General features: G+C 44.4%; 1 protein-coding gene across 2 annotated transcripts in view; it reads left to right on the top strand.

Moving 5' to 3' along the window:
* The window catches only part of TMEM132C (transmembrane protein 132C), a 436917-nt gene that overhangs the window by 143405 nt on the left and 275232 nt on the right, over positions 1-18280 (top strand). For both annotated transcript variants that reach the window (XM_005572611.5, XM_065525025.2), the window contains exon 2: positions 1761-2649. In XM_005572611.5, the coding sequence (XP_005572668.3) occupies positions 1761-2649 (889 nt within the window). The remainder of the gene's footprint in view (positions 1-1760; positions 2650-18280) is intronic.

Consider the following 18280-nt stretch of genomic DNA (forward strand, 5'->3'; position numbering starts at 1 on the left):
TATGTGGATTTACTGTAGTTTATTCAACCATTTTTCTACATAGAGGTATGAATGTTGTGTCAAAATATTTTGCATTTAAAACCAATTCTGAGGCGTGAGCCACCACGCCTGTAATCCTAGCACTTTGTGAGGCCCAGGCAGGCAGATCACGAGGTCAGGAGATCGAGACCCTCCTGGCTAACACAGAGAAACCACGTCTCTACTAAAAATACAAAAAAATTAGCCAGGCATGGTGGTGGGCACCTGTAGTCCCAGCTACTTGGGAGGCTGAGGCAGGAGAATGGCGTGAACCCGGGAGGTGGAGCTTGCAGTGAGCTGAGATCGCACCACTGCACTCCAGCCTGGGTGACAGAGGGAGACTCCATCTCAAAAAAAAAAGTGTTGCAATAAATGATCTTGTGTGTATGTGTTTTCTAATTGCCAGAGGTGTATCTTCAGAGTAGATTCCTAGAAGTAAGATGAAAGAGTCAAAGAAAAATGCAAATGTAATGCCAAGTTCCCTTCCAGAAAGGTCGTACCACTTTTCATTCTCAGCAGCAATACACTAAGACTGCCTATTGCCTGTCGACTTCCCAACAGTGTGTGTTATACTTGGTCATTTTTGTCAGTCTTATAGGTAAGAGGTGGTATTTGTAGTTTTCATTTGTATTTCTCTAATTGTGAGTGATGCTCATTAGTTTTGAATATATATATCTATATATAAACAATTTTAATATATTTTTGTGACTATCTGTTCATATCCTTTACTCACTTCTCTCTCAATTTTTAAAAATCTTTTTCCTCAAATTTCAAGATCTGTATATTAGGGCCATTAGCCCTTTTAATGTGATACATGTGTTGCAAATATTTTCTCCCAGCTTGTCATTTCCCAGCAATTTTTTAAATTATATAGGCAAAGTTTTTAAATTGCATTTAGATTTTGAGTCATAATTGTGAAGCTCTTCCTACAGCCAGGTTATAGAGGAATTCATCCAGGTTTTCTTTAGTGCTTGAAAGATATAACTTCTTTGATTTATATTGCTGATCCATTTGAAGTTCAGTCTTATGTATGGTGTGGGGTGTGGATCTACTTTTTTCTTAATGGTTGTACAGTTGTCCTAGCACCAATGATTTAAAAGTCAACGTTTGCAGCAGAGGCGGTGGCTCATGCCTGTAATCCCAGCACTTTAGGAGGCCGAGGTTGGAAGATTGCTTGAGCCCAGGAGTTCAAGACCAGACTGGGCAAAATAGTGAGACCCCATCTCTATTTAAAAAAAAAAAAATTATAAAGAAGAAAAAAAAGACTATGTTTACCTCCGGATTTGAGATGCTACCTTTATCACTGACTAAACTTCCATATGTTCTTAGGTTTATTTATGGACTTTATACATTGGCCTGTTTTGCTATTTATGTACCAGTGCCATTAAGTACATTTTAAACTCATGCCAATTATTCATAAAATACCCACTTTACTCCTATAGGTAATTTACCATCATTCTGTTAAGTTGAACTCTATGAAATTGCCACCATTCAACGAATCTTACTCTACAGAATTCTCATTTTCACATGTTTCAACCTAATATAAGTCTATGCATAATTCACCGACCATGTAGAATCGTTTTAATGACTTATTCCAGAAAGAATATAAAAATTCTAGCCCAGTGGACTTCAGAATTTCTATCCTTCATTTCTAAATGGCCTACAGACCTAACAGCTAATGAGCAGCCCATTAATAATCGTGTCTTTGATTTTTTTCTTTTCTTTTCTGTTTCCCTTTCTAGTGATAGAGGGTCACGGGGTCACAGACAACATACAGCGGTTCTCCTCACTGCCACCTTACCTACCTGTGAGCTACCACATCCTCCGAGCAGAGACCTCCTTCTTCCTCAAGGAAGCCGGCCAGGACCTGCTGCGCAACTCCAGCCTGCAGTCGAGGGTGGAGTCCTTCTTTACCTACAAAACCAGGCAGCCCCCAGTGCTCAATGCCAGCTACGGACCCTTTTCTGTGGAAAAGGTTGTGCCTCTGGACTTGATGTTGACTTCAAACTTTCTAGGTCCAACCAGTAAGTTTAGTTTTGATTGGAAACTGAAAGCCCACATCCTGCGGGAGAGAGTCTACCTGAGCCGGCCCAAAGTGCAGGTTCTGTTCCACATCGTGGGCAGAGACTGGGACGACCGCAGCGCCGGGGAGAAGCTGCCGTGCCTGAGGCTCTTTGCTTTCCGAGAGACCAGAGAGGTGCGGGGCAGCTGCCGGCTGAAGGGGGACCTGGGGCTGTGTGTGGCCGAGCTGGAGCTCCTGTCCAGCTGGTTCAGTGCCCCGACGCTGGGTGCCGGGAGGAAGAAGTTCGTGGACCAGCCGGAGGGGACCCCCGTGGAGCTCTACTACACCGTGCACCCAGGAAGCGAGCGAGGGGACTGTGCCGGGGGTGACTTCAGGAAGGGCAACGCCATCCGTCCAGGAAAGGATGGGCTGGAGGAAACCACGTCCCACCTGCAGAGGATCGGCACGGTCGGCCTCTACCGGGCCCAGGACAGCGCCCAGCTCAGCGAGCTGCGTTTGGATGGTAACGTGGTCATCTGGCTGCCTTCCAGGCCAGTCAAGCAGGGAGACGTGGTCACGGCCTATGTCACCATCTCCAGCAATTCCTCCGTGGACTTCTTCATCTTGAGGTAGGTGCCATGCTTGTCCCTGCTCATCTTTGTCATGGCTGGTGTGAGACTGGCAGATAGATATGCAGGAAGCGTCGGTTTTCACTATCTTCAGGCACTGTTCAGCATTAACAGGGGAAGGCTAATTATGCACCTGCCCACATACTGTCAACAGCTCTCCTTCCACCGTGGGTTATGGAGGGAAGAAGAGGCAAAGGGTGGGCGGAAGTTATATCCAAAAGGATCTAGACAGAGTCATCCGCCTCTCTAGACCTTCAGTTATCCTCACACGTGGAGAGGGACGTGATTCTTTTTCTGCTGTGGATCCTTTGTTGTGATATCACTGGAGTTGCATGATTGAAAGTCCATGTTCAAGAAGCCCAAGAAAAGGCAGAGGAGTGATGAGATCTCACTTTGGGTATATACGTGGAAAGAGCCAAGCATAGTACCTTTTTTTTTTTAATTAGGTGATGTTAAATGTTGCCAGTTAGTGTCTGGGAGGCCTTAGCGCATGAATTAAGCAACAGTTAAGCAAACATGCCGGACATAAAACTCTTCAGCAAAGGTATTCCATCTTATAAAACAAATAAACAAAGCTGCGGGATAATCCACCTACTGTCACCATTGCAGATTCAACAGAGAGCAGCATCCAAGCTCTAACAGGGCTGCTCTGTCACTCTGTATAATGATTCTAAAATTTGGTACAGGAGCACATGTTTTCTGAGGATAATTAATACTGGGGTAAAATTCATTTAAAGCAAATCCTCTTAAAATGTGGACTAAACTGTCATAATAATGAAAAAAGTATTTGTTTGAAATTTGTTTAAAAAATAAATTGGATAAAAATAAGTTTTTTTTCCTGTTATGGTTAGGGAGTTAGGTTGTAATGGCAGCTATGTTTTGTTAGAATTCTCGTCAGAGTAAAGCCTTAATCACATTTTGAATGAGTGGCTTGGAAAAATATTTGATTTGCAAGCTAGAATGATAGCCTATCACACCATGTTTCATTTCTGTTTAACTTTTGTAATATGACTATAAGGATGCTTATTTTTGAAGTTTTTTTGTTTTGCTTGTTTTTGTTTTTTCATTTATAAAAAGGTTCAGAGGTTTCCATTAGTTTCTCATCCTAGTCCTTCAGATTTAAATAACTGTCTTCTGAAGTATACATCTTGTCATCGTCTTTGTAGTTTTGCCTTTCAATTTTTAAATGAACCAATTTTGCAGATCTTCATTTGCCAGTGTTTTTTGGATATGCTTGGAGGACTGTTATGCCATCCCTTTCAGCAACGTCATGAAATCCTACATCTTTTTATGAGATTTATTGTACAAAGGATTCGCATGGCACTGGCATTGTGAACCTTGGTGGTCAGTGAGGGACGTGCTGGGAAGGAACAGGTCTCGCTGTCAGTGTATCCGGAGCTTATTGAAAGTATCATGACCTTGTCACTGAGGGGCCAGGAAGCCAATATTCAGATAAAAGGATCTGCATATTGTGTTTGTTTCCCCCTGGCTTGGATTCAAAAAGATACTGATCAGCTGGGCATAGTGGCTCACACCTGTAATCCTAGCACTTTGGGAGGCTGAGGCGGGTGGATTGCCTGAGCTCAGGAGTTTGAGACCAGCCTGGACAGCATGGTGAAACCCCATCTCTACTAAAATACAAAAAAATTAGCTGGGTATGGTGGCATGTGCCTGTAATCCCAGCTACTCAGGAGGCTGAGACAGGAGAATCACTTGAACCTGGGAGGTGGAGGTTGCAGTGAGCCAAGATCACACCACTGCACTTTAGCCTGGGCAGCAGAGCGGGACTCCATCTCAAAGAAAAAAAAAAAAAAAAGGTACTGATCTGGGAGATCTGAGTTTAATTTTTGGTAAGTCCCTTTGCCCCCTAAGTTTCAGATCAATCACGAAATAAATGCAACTATGTCTGGCTTCGGAAGCTGGAGACAGAAAGACGGGGAACTGATGTCATGCTAAGTCGTTGTAAAATTTTAGAGTCATCATCTTCCCCCTTGCACTTCGTTCATGTTCCTCTTCGGGAAATGCAGGGTCTGGTGTCTACCAGGGTGAGCTCAAGCCGAGCCACCTGGGTCCCTAGGTCTGAGGTGCACAACCTTCCAGCTGCACCTGGAAGGGATGCTTAGATAGGGCTCTTCAGAGAGGAGGATCTGTTTTCTGAATTTTTCATCACAAAGAGAGTCATGGTGGTGGTGAACAAAGGTCTTCCAACCAGCTGACCTCAATTCTGATCCCATCTCTTTTACTTACAGCCTTTTACTTGTGATGATAGGCAAGTTAACTAACCTCTGCGTGCCTCAGTTTCCTCCTCTCTAAAGCAGATGTAATTATAGTACCTGCTTCCATGGGTTGTGAGGATTCAGTGGACTAATATTTATTTGCAAGGTGCTCATAACAGTGTCTGGTGCACTGAAACTTCTCTGTCAACATTGAATATTACTAACAGGGCTGTTTTTAAACACCCATCAAACCTTCAATAAGCATTGAATTCTGTCTTCGCAGTAAGTGGACATTGTGTGTTGTGTGAAACAACTACTAAATTTATTCTGAAAATTCTATTATTCCCATTGTCCTATGATGTTGTTTAAAGGGCAGTGTCTTAGTATAGTGACAGGAGCGTTTGTAGCACAGAGGTTACTAATGGCGTGGTTCTGGGGGTAAGACTTAGTCACATGAAAGGGCACTGCTTAGTGCCGTCAAGGGCAGCAGCTCTATTCCCTCCCTTCTGATCTTTCCCGTCACACAGATCAAAGTCCTGGGGAGAGAAGATCCGCCTCACTCCCTGTTCACCAAGATATGGCACGTGTTATATTTCCTTACCTCAGGTTTTAAATTCGAAGCAAATTTCCTAAGAGCTAAAAGCAATTGCTCATGAGAAAATCTGAGCAGCAGAGTTTCCCCAAACACATGTGCAAATGCCAGTCCTTGTGTCTCAGGCATGTCGGAATTCAAAGAATAGGGAACAAACCAACCATCTGAAGACCCGTCTTGGAGGTTCGTTCTTATTCTGAAGATGGAATTTCAGTAATTAAAAAGGGACGTTATGGACGGCATACACATTTCAGAGTCTTGGCTTAATGTGAGTTGCCAAAATGATCAGCAGGCAACAGTGTGTCAACTGGAATTTTGCTCTGTGTGGAGTCTCTCTGTTTCTCTCCTTCCCTTAATCTCCCTCTTTCTCTCCCCCTCTCTCCAATTCTCCTGTTTTCCCAACATGGCTGAAGGTTTTTCTTTAAAAAAATTAAGGTTTTATGTTTTTAAATAATTACAGATTTGTAAGAAGTTCCAAAAATAATACAGTGATCTTCCGTAGACCCCTCCCCCACTGGTAGTAACACCTCATATAATCATAGTACAATATTGAGGCCAGGAAACGGTCATTGGCATAACATTATTAACCAAACCACAGAGGATGTTTGGGTCAGAATGTAGGTCTTAGGACACCTTATCTCTGTCCAGCTTATCTGTGACTGAAGACATTTTCAAAGGCAAGGAAGTTCAGTTGGAAGAATTAGTTCCTTGAACACCTGCCCAAGTCTCTCAGTGTCCATTAGGAAAAGATGAGCTCGGTCTGCTTCTCTGGGGTTTTTTTTTTTTTTTTTAGGGAATACAGAGAACTTCCTTCCTGTGCAGAGATGCCCATCTTTGCAGGCCCCTAGATACGTTGTGTGTTTCTATATCATCAATGCAATGTGCAAGTATCCAACCATGCCCATTTGCCAGGCATTGTTCTACAGCAGTGAATGAAACAGGCAAAGCTTCCTGTCCGAGTGAAGCTCATGTTCTAGTAGGCAAGATAGACATAATCAAAATGCGCGTGTGTGCCAAGAAGTGACACAACCGAAGGGTGTAGTTAGTACAGTCTCCAAGACTGCATGCCCTTCTTTCTGAATCTAGTATTTGCCAAGAACCCCGTAGGTATTTGAGCACCATCTGCCTTAAGCTAGATAACATCCGAGAGGCCCTCAGAGAGCTTAGCCTCCAGCCAGCTGGTGAAGACAGAGTCCCTGGAATTCCATCCTGCATAAAATGAGCTTTATGAACGGCACACTCTCCAGGGTGGGTGGGAAGGCTCTGGACTTCCGCGTGTTGGCTCACAGCTGTGTACAAGAGATGTTCAATGCTAGACGCTAAGCGCCATGGAATTGCAGAGTGTATACAGGCTTTGTGTTCAGTTGTCATTCAGTTCTTATAATGTTACAATGAAAAGTTTTGTTTTCTGCTAGCATACCTCTAACATCCTGAGAGCCCCTACTTATCTTGTTTTTTTTTTTTTTGTTTTTTTTTTTTTTTTTTTTTTGGCAAAAAGAAAGACAGGTCACTGTTTCCAAGCCTTCTCCTTTTCTAGCTGGAATTTTAAAACTTTGTTCTGCTTTCATTGTTTATAATTATTTTCTTTTGATAGCCCAAATGCTAAACAAACAAAACAGTGGTTTTCCATTTTCACTGTGGATACGATATTTCTTTTCATTCACTTGGTAAGTATTGACTCAATTAATATGGACTGACCCCTGCCCATTTGTCGGGCATTATTCTACAGCCCTGAATGGAATCGGCGACCCCCCTGCCTGTGTGAAGCTGATTTCCTAGTGGGGGAAGATAAAAATAATCAAAATTGGGTTGGGTGTGGTAGCTCACACCTGTAATCCCAGCACTTTGGGAGGCCGAGCTGGGTGGATTGTCTGAGGTCAGGAGTTCAAGACCAGCCTGGCCAATGTGGTGAAACCCTGTCTCTACTAAAAATACAAAAAAATTAGCTGGGCAGAATGGCGGGCACTGGTAATCCCAGCTACTTGGGAGGCTGAGGCAGGAGAATGGCTTGAACCCGGGAGGCAGAGGTTGCAGTGAGCCAAGATCATGCCGGTGAACTCCAGCCTGGGTGACAAGAGTGGCACTCTGTCTCAGTAATAATAATAATAAAATAATAATAATAACCAAGTAAACACAATAGATAGTGATAAGTGGCTTAGGAAAAAATGGACAAGGGAGGAAGAATGGAAAGTGCTGAGAATACAATTTAAGGGGACAGTCAAGGCAGGCTTTCTTGAAAAAGTGGCTTTTGAATCAAGTGTGGTCTTGGCAGGGAAACATGTGCAAAAGTCCTGGGGACACTTGCTTGGTTTGTTTCAGGAACAGTAAGGAGACAAATGTGGCTGAAACAGAATGGAAGATAGGAGAGGTCGGGGGAGGTGAGCTCTGAGGGGAGCTGGGATTCACATCACCTTGGACTTTGTGAGCCGTTGTAAACGCTTTTATTCCAGGTGAGATGGGGACTACTGGAAGGTTTGGAATAAGGAATGTCACGATGTAACTTATTTTTATGTATTGCAGTAATCTAGGTGAGAGAAGGCAGAGGCTGGGATCAGGATAACAGCAGCAGAGGTATAAATGAGTGTCCAGATTCTGGATTAATTTTAAAGCTAGGACTGATGAGATTTGTGGGCACACTTGTGTGAAGGAGGCACAGAGCATCAGGACGCTGGGGATGAAGGGCAGAGCTGCCATTCTGTGATGGAAATCGTGTGGGAGAGGCAGGTTTTCACTTCCTAGATAATGTATTATAATTTTAATGCAATTAAAATGTACTTTGATGCTTAAAATCATTGTTTTAAGGAAAAAATATTCAAGAAGGAAATAATGTAAGAGGATATACACAGATGTGGGAATAATAGTGAAGTTGGTATGAGTCTCGCTGAAGTTTGGGAACCAACACTGTATTTTTTTCATTGCAGTAGCTTTAGGGGGTGTAAGTGGTTTGGGGCTATAGGGATGAAGTGCACAGTGGTGAAGTCTGGGATTTTAGTGCCCCTGTCACCCAACTGGCATACGTTGTACCCAATAGGTAACTTTTCATCCCTGAACAGCCTCTCACCCTCTCCCCTTCTGAGTCTCTAGCATCCATTCTAGCACTCTATATGCCTCTGTGTACACATAACTAATTGCAGAGATATGGAATCAACCTAAATGCCCATCAGCCAATGAGTGCATAAAGAACACGTGGTGTGTGTATCATCCAGATCTCTCCAGCTGCCTCCACCTTTGGCTGCTGGTTAGATCACAGGAGAAAACCACCCAGGACACAGAATGTCGGATCACCGAGGTCCATGGCTTGTTCTTTTCTATTGGGAAATTCATGGAGGACATGCAGGGAGACCTTGAATGATCTCTCCTCACTGAGAAACCCAGAGACTTTCTGTCTTCCATGGGTCTTCGCACAGTGGCTTCACTGAGGGGGCCTGGACTTCTTGGAAATATTTATGGGACTAATAACATACATGTAAACTTGGCATGAACCTTCTTGGCAAGATCATTTTCACAAAGGACAGTCTTCCATGAGCAAAAAGAAGCAGACTGAATTTTGTCTGCAACTTCACAAAGTGAATTCAAAGGCAACCCTTGCTTTATAATCAAATTAGTTCATGAGACCCAAAAGTCAAGATGTGGAAGATGGAACCTTTGTTTCTTGTAGCTATGATGTTATTTTGGAAGCCTATTTTAAGAAATAAAAAATAATTACCAACATAAATGAAAAACACATATGCAGATAGGTTTTACAAATATGAGTGTGTTGATTCACGAGGGTAAGCCCTTTTTCCATCTCTCTGTTCACTGCTATATCCCCAGCCCGTGGTGTATGACTTGGCACAAAATAAAGCCCCAGCAAACATTCATTGAATAAATGCAAAACCAAATGCCTAATATCAAACCTATTTCATAAACATTCCTTTTCATGGATGTTTTCTTTCATAATTAACTGAGCCTTCTTGAAATAAAGATCAGGATTCCTTAGAGAAAGCGTAGGCATTATTTACTTTTCCAAGGATGTTCCAAATATATTGACAATGGAGGTCATCAGTTCTGAAAATTATCTCAGCGTACGTCCGTGCTCCTGAGCCCCTGGGGATGTTGAGGATGGGACGACTTCCACATGACTGCCTCCCCAAAGCCTAGCTTAGTCGGAGCTCACGGAATCATTCTGCTGTCAAAATCAGGGTTAGGGGCTGGGTGCAGTGGCTCACGCCTGTAATCCCAGCACTTTGGGAGGCTGAGGCGGGTGGATCACAAGGTCAGGAGTTCGAGACCATCCTGGCTAACACGGTGAAACCACGTCTCTACTAAAAATACAAAAAAAATTAGCCGGGCATGGTGGCGGGTGCCTGTAGTCCCAGCTACTCCGGAGGCTGAGGCAGGAGAATGGAGTGAACATGGGAGGCGGAGCTTGCAGTGAGCCGAGATCGTGCCACTGCACTCCAGCCTGGGCAACAGGGCGAGACTCCATCTCAAAAAAAAAAAAAAAAAAAAAAAATCAGTGTTAGTTTGACTCAAGTTGCAGGTTGTAAGTAGGTAGGTCAGTCTTGACCCTGCAGGTTATTAAAGCAAGGAACTTGGGGATAGGGGGACGTGAAATGTTTGGCCTTGTCAGTAAGCAATGAAATAGATACCTAAAGAGCAGAGGCAGTGATCATTCATCCTCTCCAATTTAAAATAAGCTCTCTTAATTGAACAATGTGATTCATAGACATGGAAGAGATTTGTTCTCTACTTGTAACCAATTCCAAACCCTGCATTAGGGATGCTAAGAGAGTCATAAAGCATCGCTCTTGACTGGGAGATTATACTCTGCTGCTAACATGAATTTCTGTGCAGTAAATAGACACATCCCCATGTCTCAACGCAGTGAAGAGAGATGCTTAGCATAGGGACTGGCTTCTCAGCCTCAATGTCATCAGCATTTGGGGCCAGCTAATTCTTTTGTGTTGGGCTGTCTGGTGCATTGTAAAATATTGAGCAGCATCCCTGGACTCTGCTCAATAGAGAAAATCCAGTAGCACCCCTCCACTTCTGCCCCAGTTCTGACAACCAAAATGTCTCCAGACATTGCTGACTCTTCTTTGGGGGACAAAATCACCCTGGTTGACAACCACAAGCCTACACCATTGACTTGCAGAGAATATAGATATCTGGGTGGTCTGTGGGATGTGGGTCTTGTGGTGGTCCTCAGACATCACTGAAAATAGAACAGCAGTTACATGGCTTCTTTGTCCTTTGCTGGGCAGGTTTTGTGTGTCAGGACTGATAATGGAGCCTTCAGGACATAAATCCTAAGAGGTTCGTTTTTGAAGTAAAACACTGTGAAATAAGGAGGTAGTCCTCTCTCATGAGTAAAAACGGAACGAAAGAGAGACTAGATGCCAAGCATGCAGTCTTTAATAGCCCTTGCTTTGCAGGAGTGCACTCAGAAAGTAAGAGAGCAAAGAGCCGCTTCTCAGCTTTGGCACAGAAGGTGATGTTCTTTCCTAGCTGTGTATGGGACCTTCTGGTTCATTGTTCTGTCCTGCTTTGACTGGTGGATGAAACCCAGTCACATCAGTCACTGAATCTCCCCCAACCAAGGCAACACCATGCTGTGCGTGCTTAACCGCCGCGTATGCCCTCACCATGTTCCAATAAACAAAAAGGATGAAGGGTTGACGCAGGGAAGAAAGCCTTTGAAGAAATGTGCTAAGATTTATGCAAGAATACTGAGAGAAGTATTATTTTTCCAAACAGGATGAGGTTTGTAGGTGGATTCATTTCTAGAGTCTCAATGTATGTCAAGGAAATTCAGGTAGAGTTGAAAGACTGGCTTTTGCCTATAGTCCCAGCTACTCCGGAGGCCAAGGTGGGAGAATTGTGTGAACCTGGGAGTTCAAGTCCAGCCTGGGCAACATAGCAAGACCCTGTCTCTTATAAAAAAAATAAAAGTGGGTTTCACCTCCTTTAAAAGGACTCTGGGGCCGGGCGCAGTGACTCACACCTCTAATTCCAGCATTTTGGGAGGCTGAGGCAGGTGGATCATGAGGTCAGGAGATGGAGACCATCCTGGCTAACACAGTGAAACCCCGTCTCTACTAAAAAAAAAAAAAAAAAAAAAAAAAAATGCAAAAAATTAGCCCAGCGTGGTGGCAGGACCTGTAGTCCCAGCTACTCAGGAGGCTGAGGTAGGGAATGGCATGAACCCAGGGGGCAGAGCTTGCAGTGAGCCGAGATTGCATCACTGCACTCCAGCCTGGGTGACAACAGAGTGAGACTGTGTCTCCAAAAAAAAAAAAAAAAGGGACTTTGGGAGGTTAATCCCTTGCAGACTAAACCTAAGTTTCTAACCAGCTCAAGGCAAAAAGCAGAGTCACAGATTCCCATGGGAGGGTTAGGGGTGGGATTCATGGAACATGCCTGTTCTAATAGACAAACACCAATCATGGCTGCTCCTTTAAAAGGGCTTTGGGGCCGGGCGCGGTGACTCACACCTGTAATCCCAGCATGTTGGGAGGCCGAGGCAGGCGGATCATGAGGTCAGGAGATTGAGACCATCCTGGCTAACAGTGAAACCCCGTCTCTACTAAAAAAAAAAAAAAAAAAATACAAAAAATTAGCCCAACGTGATGGGCTAATGGCCGCTCAGAAGTGAGTCTCCTACTTGTGCACGAAATATACATAATTACAAAATACATAAATGTTCACAGCAGCTTTCCTTTTGATAGCTGAATAATATACCACTGTGTGCACAGATCACCTGATGAACGAATGAGCAAAATGTGATATTTGCATGCAATGAGATATTATTCGGCCATAAAAGGAATAAACCACTGGTACATGCTACAATATGAATGAACCTTAAAAACATGATGCTAAATGAAAAAAAAAAAAAAGCCAGACACAAAAGGTCACATATTACATGAATCCATTTATATACAATGCCTAGAATAGGCAAATCCATAGAGACAGAAAGTAGATTAGTGGTTCCCAGGACAACGGGAGATGGCATGTGGGGAGTGATTGCCAATGGGTTTGGGATTTCTTTTTGGGGTGATAAAAACATGTTGAAATTAGGTAGTGGTGATGGTTGTGCAACTCTGTGAATATACGAAATACTGAATCGTATACTTGACAGAACGATATCCCAAGAGATGATGTGTGTCATAGAAAAGGCTATTGACCTTGACTTTTCTTTATTGCCTCTAAACTAACTACATGTTAAACATTGAGCCAATTTTCAAAACTTTATCCTACAGATGGTTTTTCCATTGGGCGGCCACATGTTTTGCTTTGCCCATTACTTGACAAGGTTCTTAGGACCAGACCACTCTTCCTAATTTTTTATTGTGCTTTGTACTGTATCACATTTAGAAACCCCTTCAACATTTTTGATTAGTGAGAATGGCCAAAACAAGGACCAGCCAACTTCAATCAGATACGTGAGTTGAAGGTGGCAAATTCCACGCCTATATGGCTGGCCAGGGATACAGGTGAGGGAAGCTCCCAGGGGAGAGGGAGAGGTAGTAGTAAGAGGATATTGGAAAGGGCCTCAGCATCCCTTCACTATAATCTCCATCAGCCAGGCCCTCAGGCCACCCAGATCAACACATAATCTAGTGAAGACACTGGATCCATGATGCAGACACAGTTCTGATGGAAACTCCCCACCTGCACACCACGGCCAGCCTTTTGTACACCCTGTCCCCTGCCCCTTGGCACTCATCTGGGAGGGTCCACAGTGAATGGCACTCACATGTGTGCCCTGTTAAAGAGAGCAGCCACATTACAAGTCTCCTTGATTTCAACCAGAGTTACTGGCTCTAAAGAGAAATTGGAAATGGAAGCTGACAGCAGAATGGCTTCTCAACCACCACTGTGCAGTCTGGGGGCCTTGACTGTGTCTCTCGGTTTACATCATGCCTCAAAGCAGAAGGATGCATCAGTTTCCTGCAGCTGCCATAACAAAATGTCCCAAACTTGGTGGCTTGAAACAACAGAACTTTTTCTCTCACATTTCTAGAGGCCAGAAGCCTAAAATCAGGGTGCCGGCAAGGCCATGCTCCCTCCGAAGGCTCTAGAGAAGGTCCTCCCTTGCCTCTGCTGGCTGTGCTCGATGGTCCTTGGCTTGTGGCCACATCTATCCAATGCCTGCCCCGTCTTCATGTGAATTTTCTCTCTGTGTTTCTCCTTTGTGTCTCGGTATCTTTGTCCTTTCTCTTACTAGGACATCTGTCTTTGAATTTCAGACCCACCCTCATCCAGAAGGCTCTCATTTGGAGACCCTTAACTAATTCCATCTGCAAAGGACCTTTTTCTGAAGCAGGTTGCATTCTGAAGTTCCAACTGGATGTGAATTTGGGGATGGGTGGAAGGCAGCATTGAACCCATGACCGAGAAGACAGACTGCCTGACGTGCTTCAGAGCCTGCCACTCTGTCTTTCCCTGGTTCTTTTCAATTGCCACATGCCCCTTGGCAGCACCAGGCCATGTTCCCTGCGGTGGAAAAGCAAAGTTACAAATGGGAATCTGGACCTTCGCCACGTGGAGAATAAAATCCTGTCCGCCAGAGGAGTCTAGACCTCACTCTCAAATCCACTCTTCTAATTACTGAGCACAGCCTGAGTGCATGCCGTTATAGCTTCATTTCAGGGAGCGAAGTTTTTTCTTATCTATTTGATATCTGAGGATATGAGAAACCGTCAGAGGCGTTGTCCAGATACCTGGCTTGCCCTGCATGATCGTCGGCTCTTTCCTTCCTACTGGGCGTAATAAATCTGCCGGATTGAGTGGATTCCTCAGGAGCAAGCTGACCGTTCCCAGCCTCCTCATTAGCAGAGGAGACCCTAAAACACGACCAAGTTTGCACTGACTGCAAGTTTGGAGCTAATTCAGAGAACTCTGGAAACTCATTTTCCCACAGTCTGTCTGAAATTCATTTCCCCTGTTGAATGTCTCCAAAGGAAGGGTTTGTTTTCATTTTCTTCAGCTTGTCATTTTAAATGTATTCTTCTGGAACAGAGAAAAGGAACAATTTTCTTTCTGCTTGGGAAGAAGTAAAGAAATAATGTTTCCTGCTCCATCCCCTGTCCCCCTCCGCAGCTCCCCACAACACATCTGGGTTGCCAGGCAGCCCAGCTCCCGTGAAACATTGGAGAGCGATTTTACTGTTGTGGGAAACATTTAAACATAAAATTGACTCGAGCTCTGTGAAAACAGAAAGGAACCAGAGCCCTTCTGACCCCGAATTCTGCCTTCTTTCTTCCACGTTCTTTAGCCCATTTAAGTGTCGTCTGAGTTTTCGAGTTCTCCAAATCACAGCTTTGTCTGTTGTGAAAGATGTAGCACATGGATTAGTGGACCCGTGACATGTAGTCCCTTTCTAACTAAAAATTTGTGGGGAGCAGAGGCGGTATAAGGTGGCAAGTAATGATTTCAGAAAGCACGCTAGGTACTCCAGTGTTCTGGGTACTAAGGTAACTTTAGAGTCCCGCATGCTGGCACTTGTTTGTGGTTATGTCATTGCTCCAGGGTTCCTGAATATTGCAAACCTGCACCCTTTATGTCTTGAAACTCCAAAAGTAGTTAACTGAATTAAAATCTTGGATAGAAAGAAAAAAAAAAAGGCATCCCTATTTCCAAAGCATTTTGATTATTTTGATTGCATCATGCTTGTTGAAAGTCTTTCCTGGAACCTCCTTGCTGTATCAGCTTCTATTTCCTGTGCTCCTAGAGCAGCGGGGCATGTTTTTTTTCTGTGTTTATTAGTCCTTTCAGTTTCTACTTCCAAAGGTATGTATATATTTTTAGGAAAGGTGGTAGCCTGGAAGTGGGGACATCCAGGAACACAGGAGGAGGACGCAGTGTAGACGGGATGGAGAGGGAGGGAGGCGGCAGGCTGTGGGTCTCAGGCTCAGCCTAGGACACTTCCTCCAAGGCTGGAGCCTCCTGATTCCCCTTCCCCACTTTCCTCCAGGGTGGGATCCAAGCTCTCGATACTCCACCCAGCTACATTAGGTGACCACACATCCACCAGGAGTTTCTTCCTCCGTCACCTTCCCGTTAAGGCACTCGGCTGGAGAAGCCCAGCATACTCCCCCCCGGCTTGTGGCTCTCACTCAAATGGAAACACTCCTCAGTACAATGTGCAGGAGACTGAGGCCATCTCTCAAGTTCCTCTAAAATACCAGTGCCCATTGTCGTGTGCTCTGATATTGCAGGCACTGCGGCCATGCTTTCCTGACGAAGCCTTCTTTCTGTTGAATTTTCCAGAGGGACTTTTAAAAGCAGAATTTGCTAGAACAAAATAAAGGAGCGCACAGCCTTTTCAGCTGTTCTTGCCCACTGCTGCCAGGATGGGACCTGTCAGTCCCAAGAGCCAGAGTGCTGACTCCTCGTGGGGCTGCTGCTTGGGCTATCCTATTGGGATTCCAGACAATCCTGTTTGTGTGGGGTTTGGCAGGTCATGCGTTCCCGATATGCTACGCAATCCTCTCAACAACCCGTTCTACAGAAGAGGAAACCGAAGGCCTGAGAGAAGAGGAATGCATTTGTCAAGCTTATTTTGGTTGCTATTCTAACTGACTTAAACTTAAAAAGGATTTTTTTCCCCTATAACTCAAACTTTCAGGGGTTTCAGGTACAAATGCATCAGGGCATGAATGGTGTTCCTGGGACTCAGTCTCCCTCACTTATTGTGCAACTCCCATTCGCCCACATTGTTCTCCTTCCTGCTGGTTCTCTACATGGTCACCCCGAGGGTTCCCAGCTCAGACCCTGCTCAGAGTTTTGTCCTCAGATTGGGTTGCCTCAGCTTGGTGTGGGTCATACACCCACCTGTCATCCATTTATTGTGGCCAGCAACTTTCAACATACCTATTTGCCAGGCTACCCTTAGAGCCGGAAGTGGAAGATTAATCCCATGAAAAACACGCTGTCTGTAAGTGTAGACAGAGTCATTTGAAAAAGAGAAAATTGTGTGCAGGTGCTGGACGGAGAAGGATTTGTGTCACGTGCAGGAAATAGCAGATGCCCACACCTGTGGCATAGAGGAAGGCTGTAAGTTCAGAGATAGACAACTGAGTCCAAATCCTGCACCTACAGTTTTCTAGCTGTGCCACCAGGGTGGGTTCCCCCACCTTTCTGTGCCTCAGTTTATATATAGAGATGGTAACAGTAACACCAGCTCAGGGTTATTGTGGGACTTCAGTAAGATAATTTAACATATTTGCACATATTAAGCACTTAATGTTAACTCTATTTTCATTGCACTATTTTTATTATTACATGTATTTTTCTGGACATTACACAGAGTCTATTGCAACTATACTTGATTGAGTGCTGTGGATTGCAGCTGAAAGCATTCTAATTGATGAACTCCCATCTCTGTAGCAGCATCTGCCTTCTTTGGGAGGAAGGATACCATGGCTTTCATTGAGGTAAACCAGGTTTTTCAACAGGGAAAGAGTTTTACCCTCACTTCCCAGAGATATCTGCAATGTCTGGAGACATTTTTGGTTGTCAGAATTGGGGAGGGAGGTGCTACTGGCGTCTAGTAAACAGAGATTAGAGATAGTGCTAGATATCCTACAATGTGCAAGACAGCCTCCCCACTAACCCCACAAAGAATATTCTAATCCCAAATGCCAGTCAATGTGCGGCAATGGAGAAACCCTGAGATGAATAAATGTGAATAAATGGTTGATCGCCGTGTGGCTAGGTAGATGACCACAGTCACAGGTTATAACCACTTGCTTATCAGGCTGAAAAGCCACCATGCTTCTCCGTGGATCACGAATGTGCCTGGGAACATGGGCTGCTAAGAGCTGTCTGTTGGGAACCCGACAGCCTTGCCTGACATTGCAAGGAGCTCTGTCTCTTTGAAATGCTCCTCCCAGATGCTGGCTCAGGTCATGTGTCAACCAGCCATGGAAATCAAGGCCAATTTTCACGTTCACCAAGGAGCAAGGACCTAATCTAGTTAGCCTATACTTTGTAATAAGTATAACTTAATATCCCTTCTGTTTGAAAACGACAAGAACAGGGCTTTGATAATATCAGAGAGGGGTATTCAAAGATGGGGCTCCCCTTGGATAACACACTGGCAGAAAGAATGTCACACCTTAATTACGATGCATTTCATCAGTTCCTAATGACTATATCCCAAAACAGGGTGCCCAGGCATGGGACTGGCTCTTAAAAATTATGGCTCACCTCTCCGTATCTCAGATGGGAGAGCTAAAGGGTGCAGCAGACAGACACAATGATGCCATCCTGAGATGCACAGTGGGGAGAGGAGGACCAGGCATGGCTGCACATCATGATGGATGGGGGAAAGCACCATTTTCACCTCACTGGACTGGTGGCTGCAGGGTGCTGGGGACAGCTCGACCTCCTTCTCAGTAGCCCAGTGAGCTACAAAGTCTCCAGAGAGTTCAAGAGACTTTCACCCATGACATTCCTAGTAAGCCTGCAGTGGGCATTTAACTACCCATCAGGCTACCTTATTTTGATGTAACTGAATTTTCACCCCACTATGCTTCACATAACATAGTGGTTCTTGCCAAGCTTCCAGCCATAGGGCAAGCATGTTCTATTGATGTCCCTGTGGCATTGGATACCATAGCACAAATGATGGATGGGAGGGTGAAACCCTTGTTCTAGCAAATTAAATGCAGACCAGGCCTGAATAATCTCTGAGCAGACAAAACCAGTTAGGCCTCTTAAGTGACCTTAACCTTGCTTGATTTGCAAACATAACGAGAACTTAACTGGAACCATTTCTTATAAATGCATATATTAAAGAAAAAGTAGAACTTAAGCTCAATCAGTCAGAAGCAGC

Source organism: Macaca fascicularis, chromosome 11 (assembly GCF_037993035.2).
Source record: "Macaca fascicularis isolate 582-1 chromosome 11, T2T-MFA8v1.1".
NCBI classification, from domain to species: Eukaryota; Metazoa; Chordata; class Mammalia; order Primates; family Cercopithecidae; genus Macaca; species Macaca fascicularis.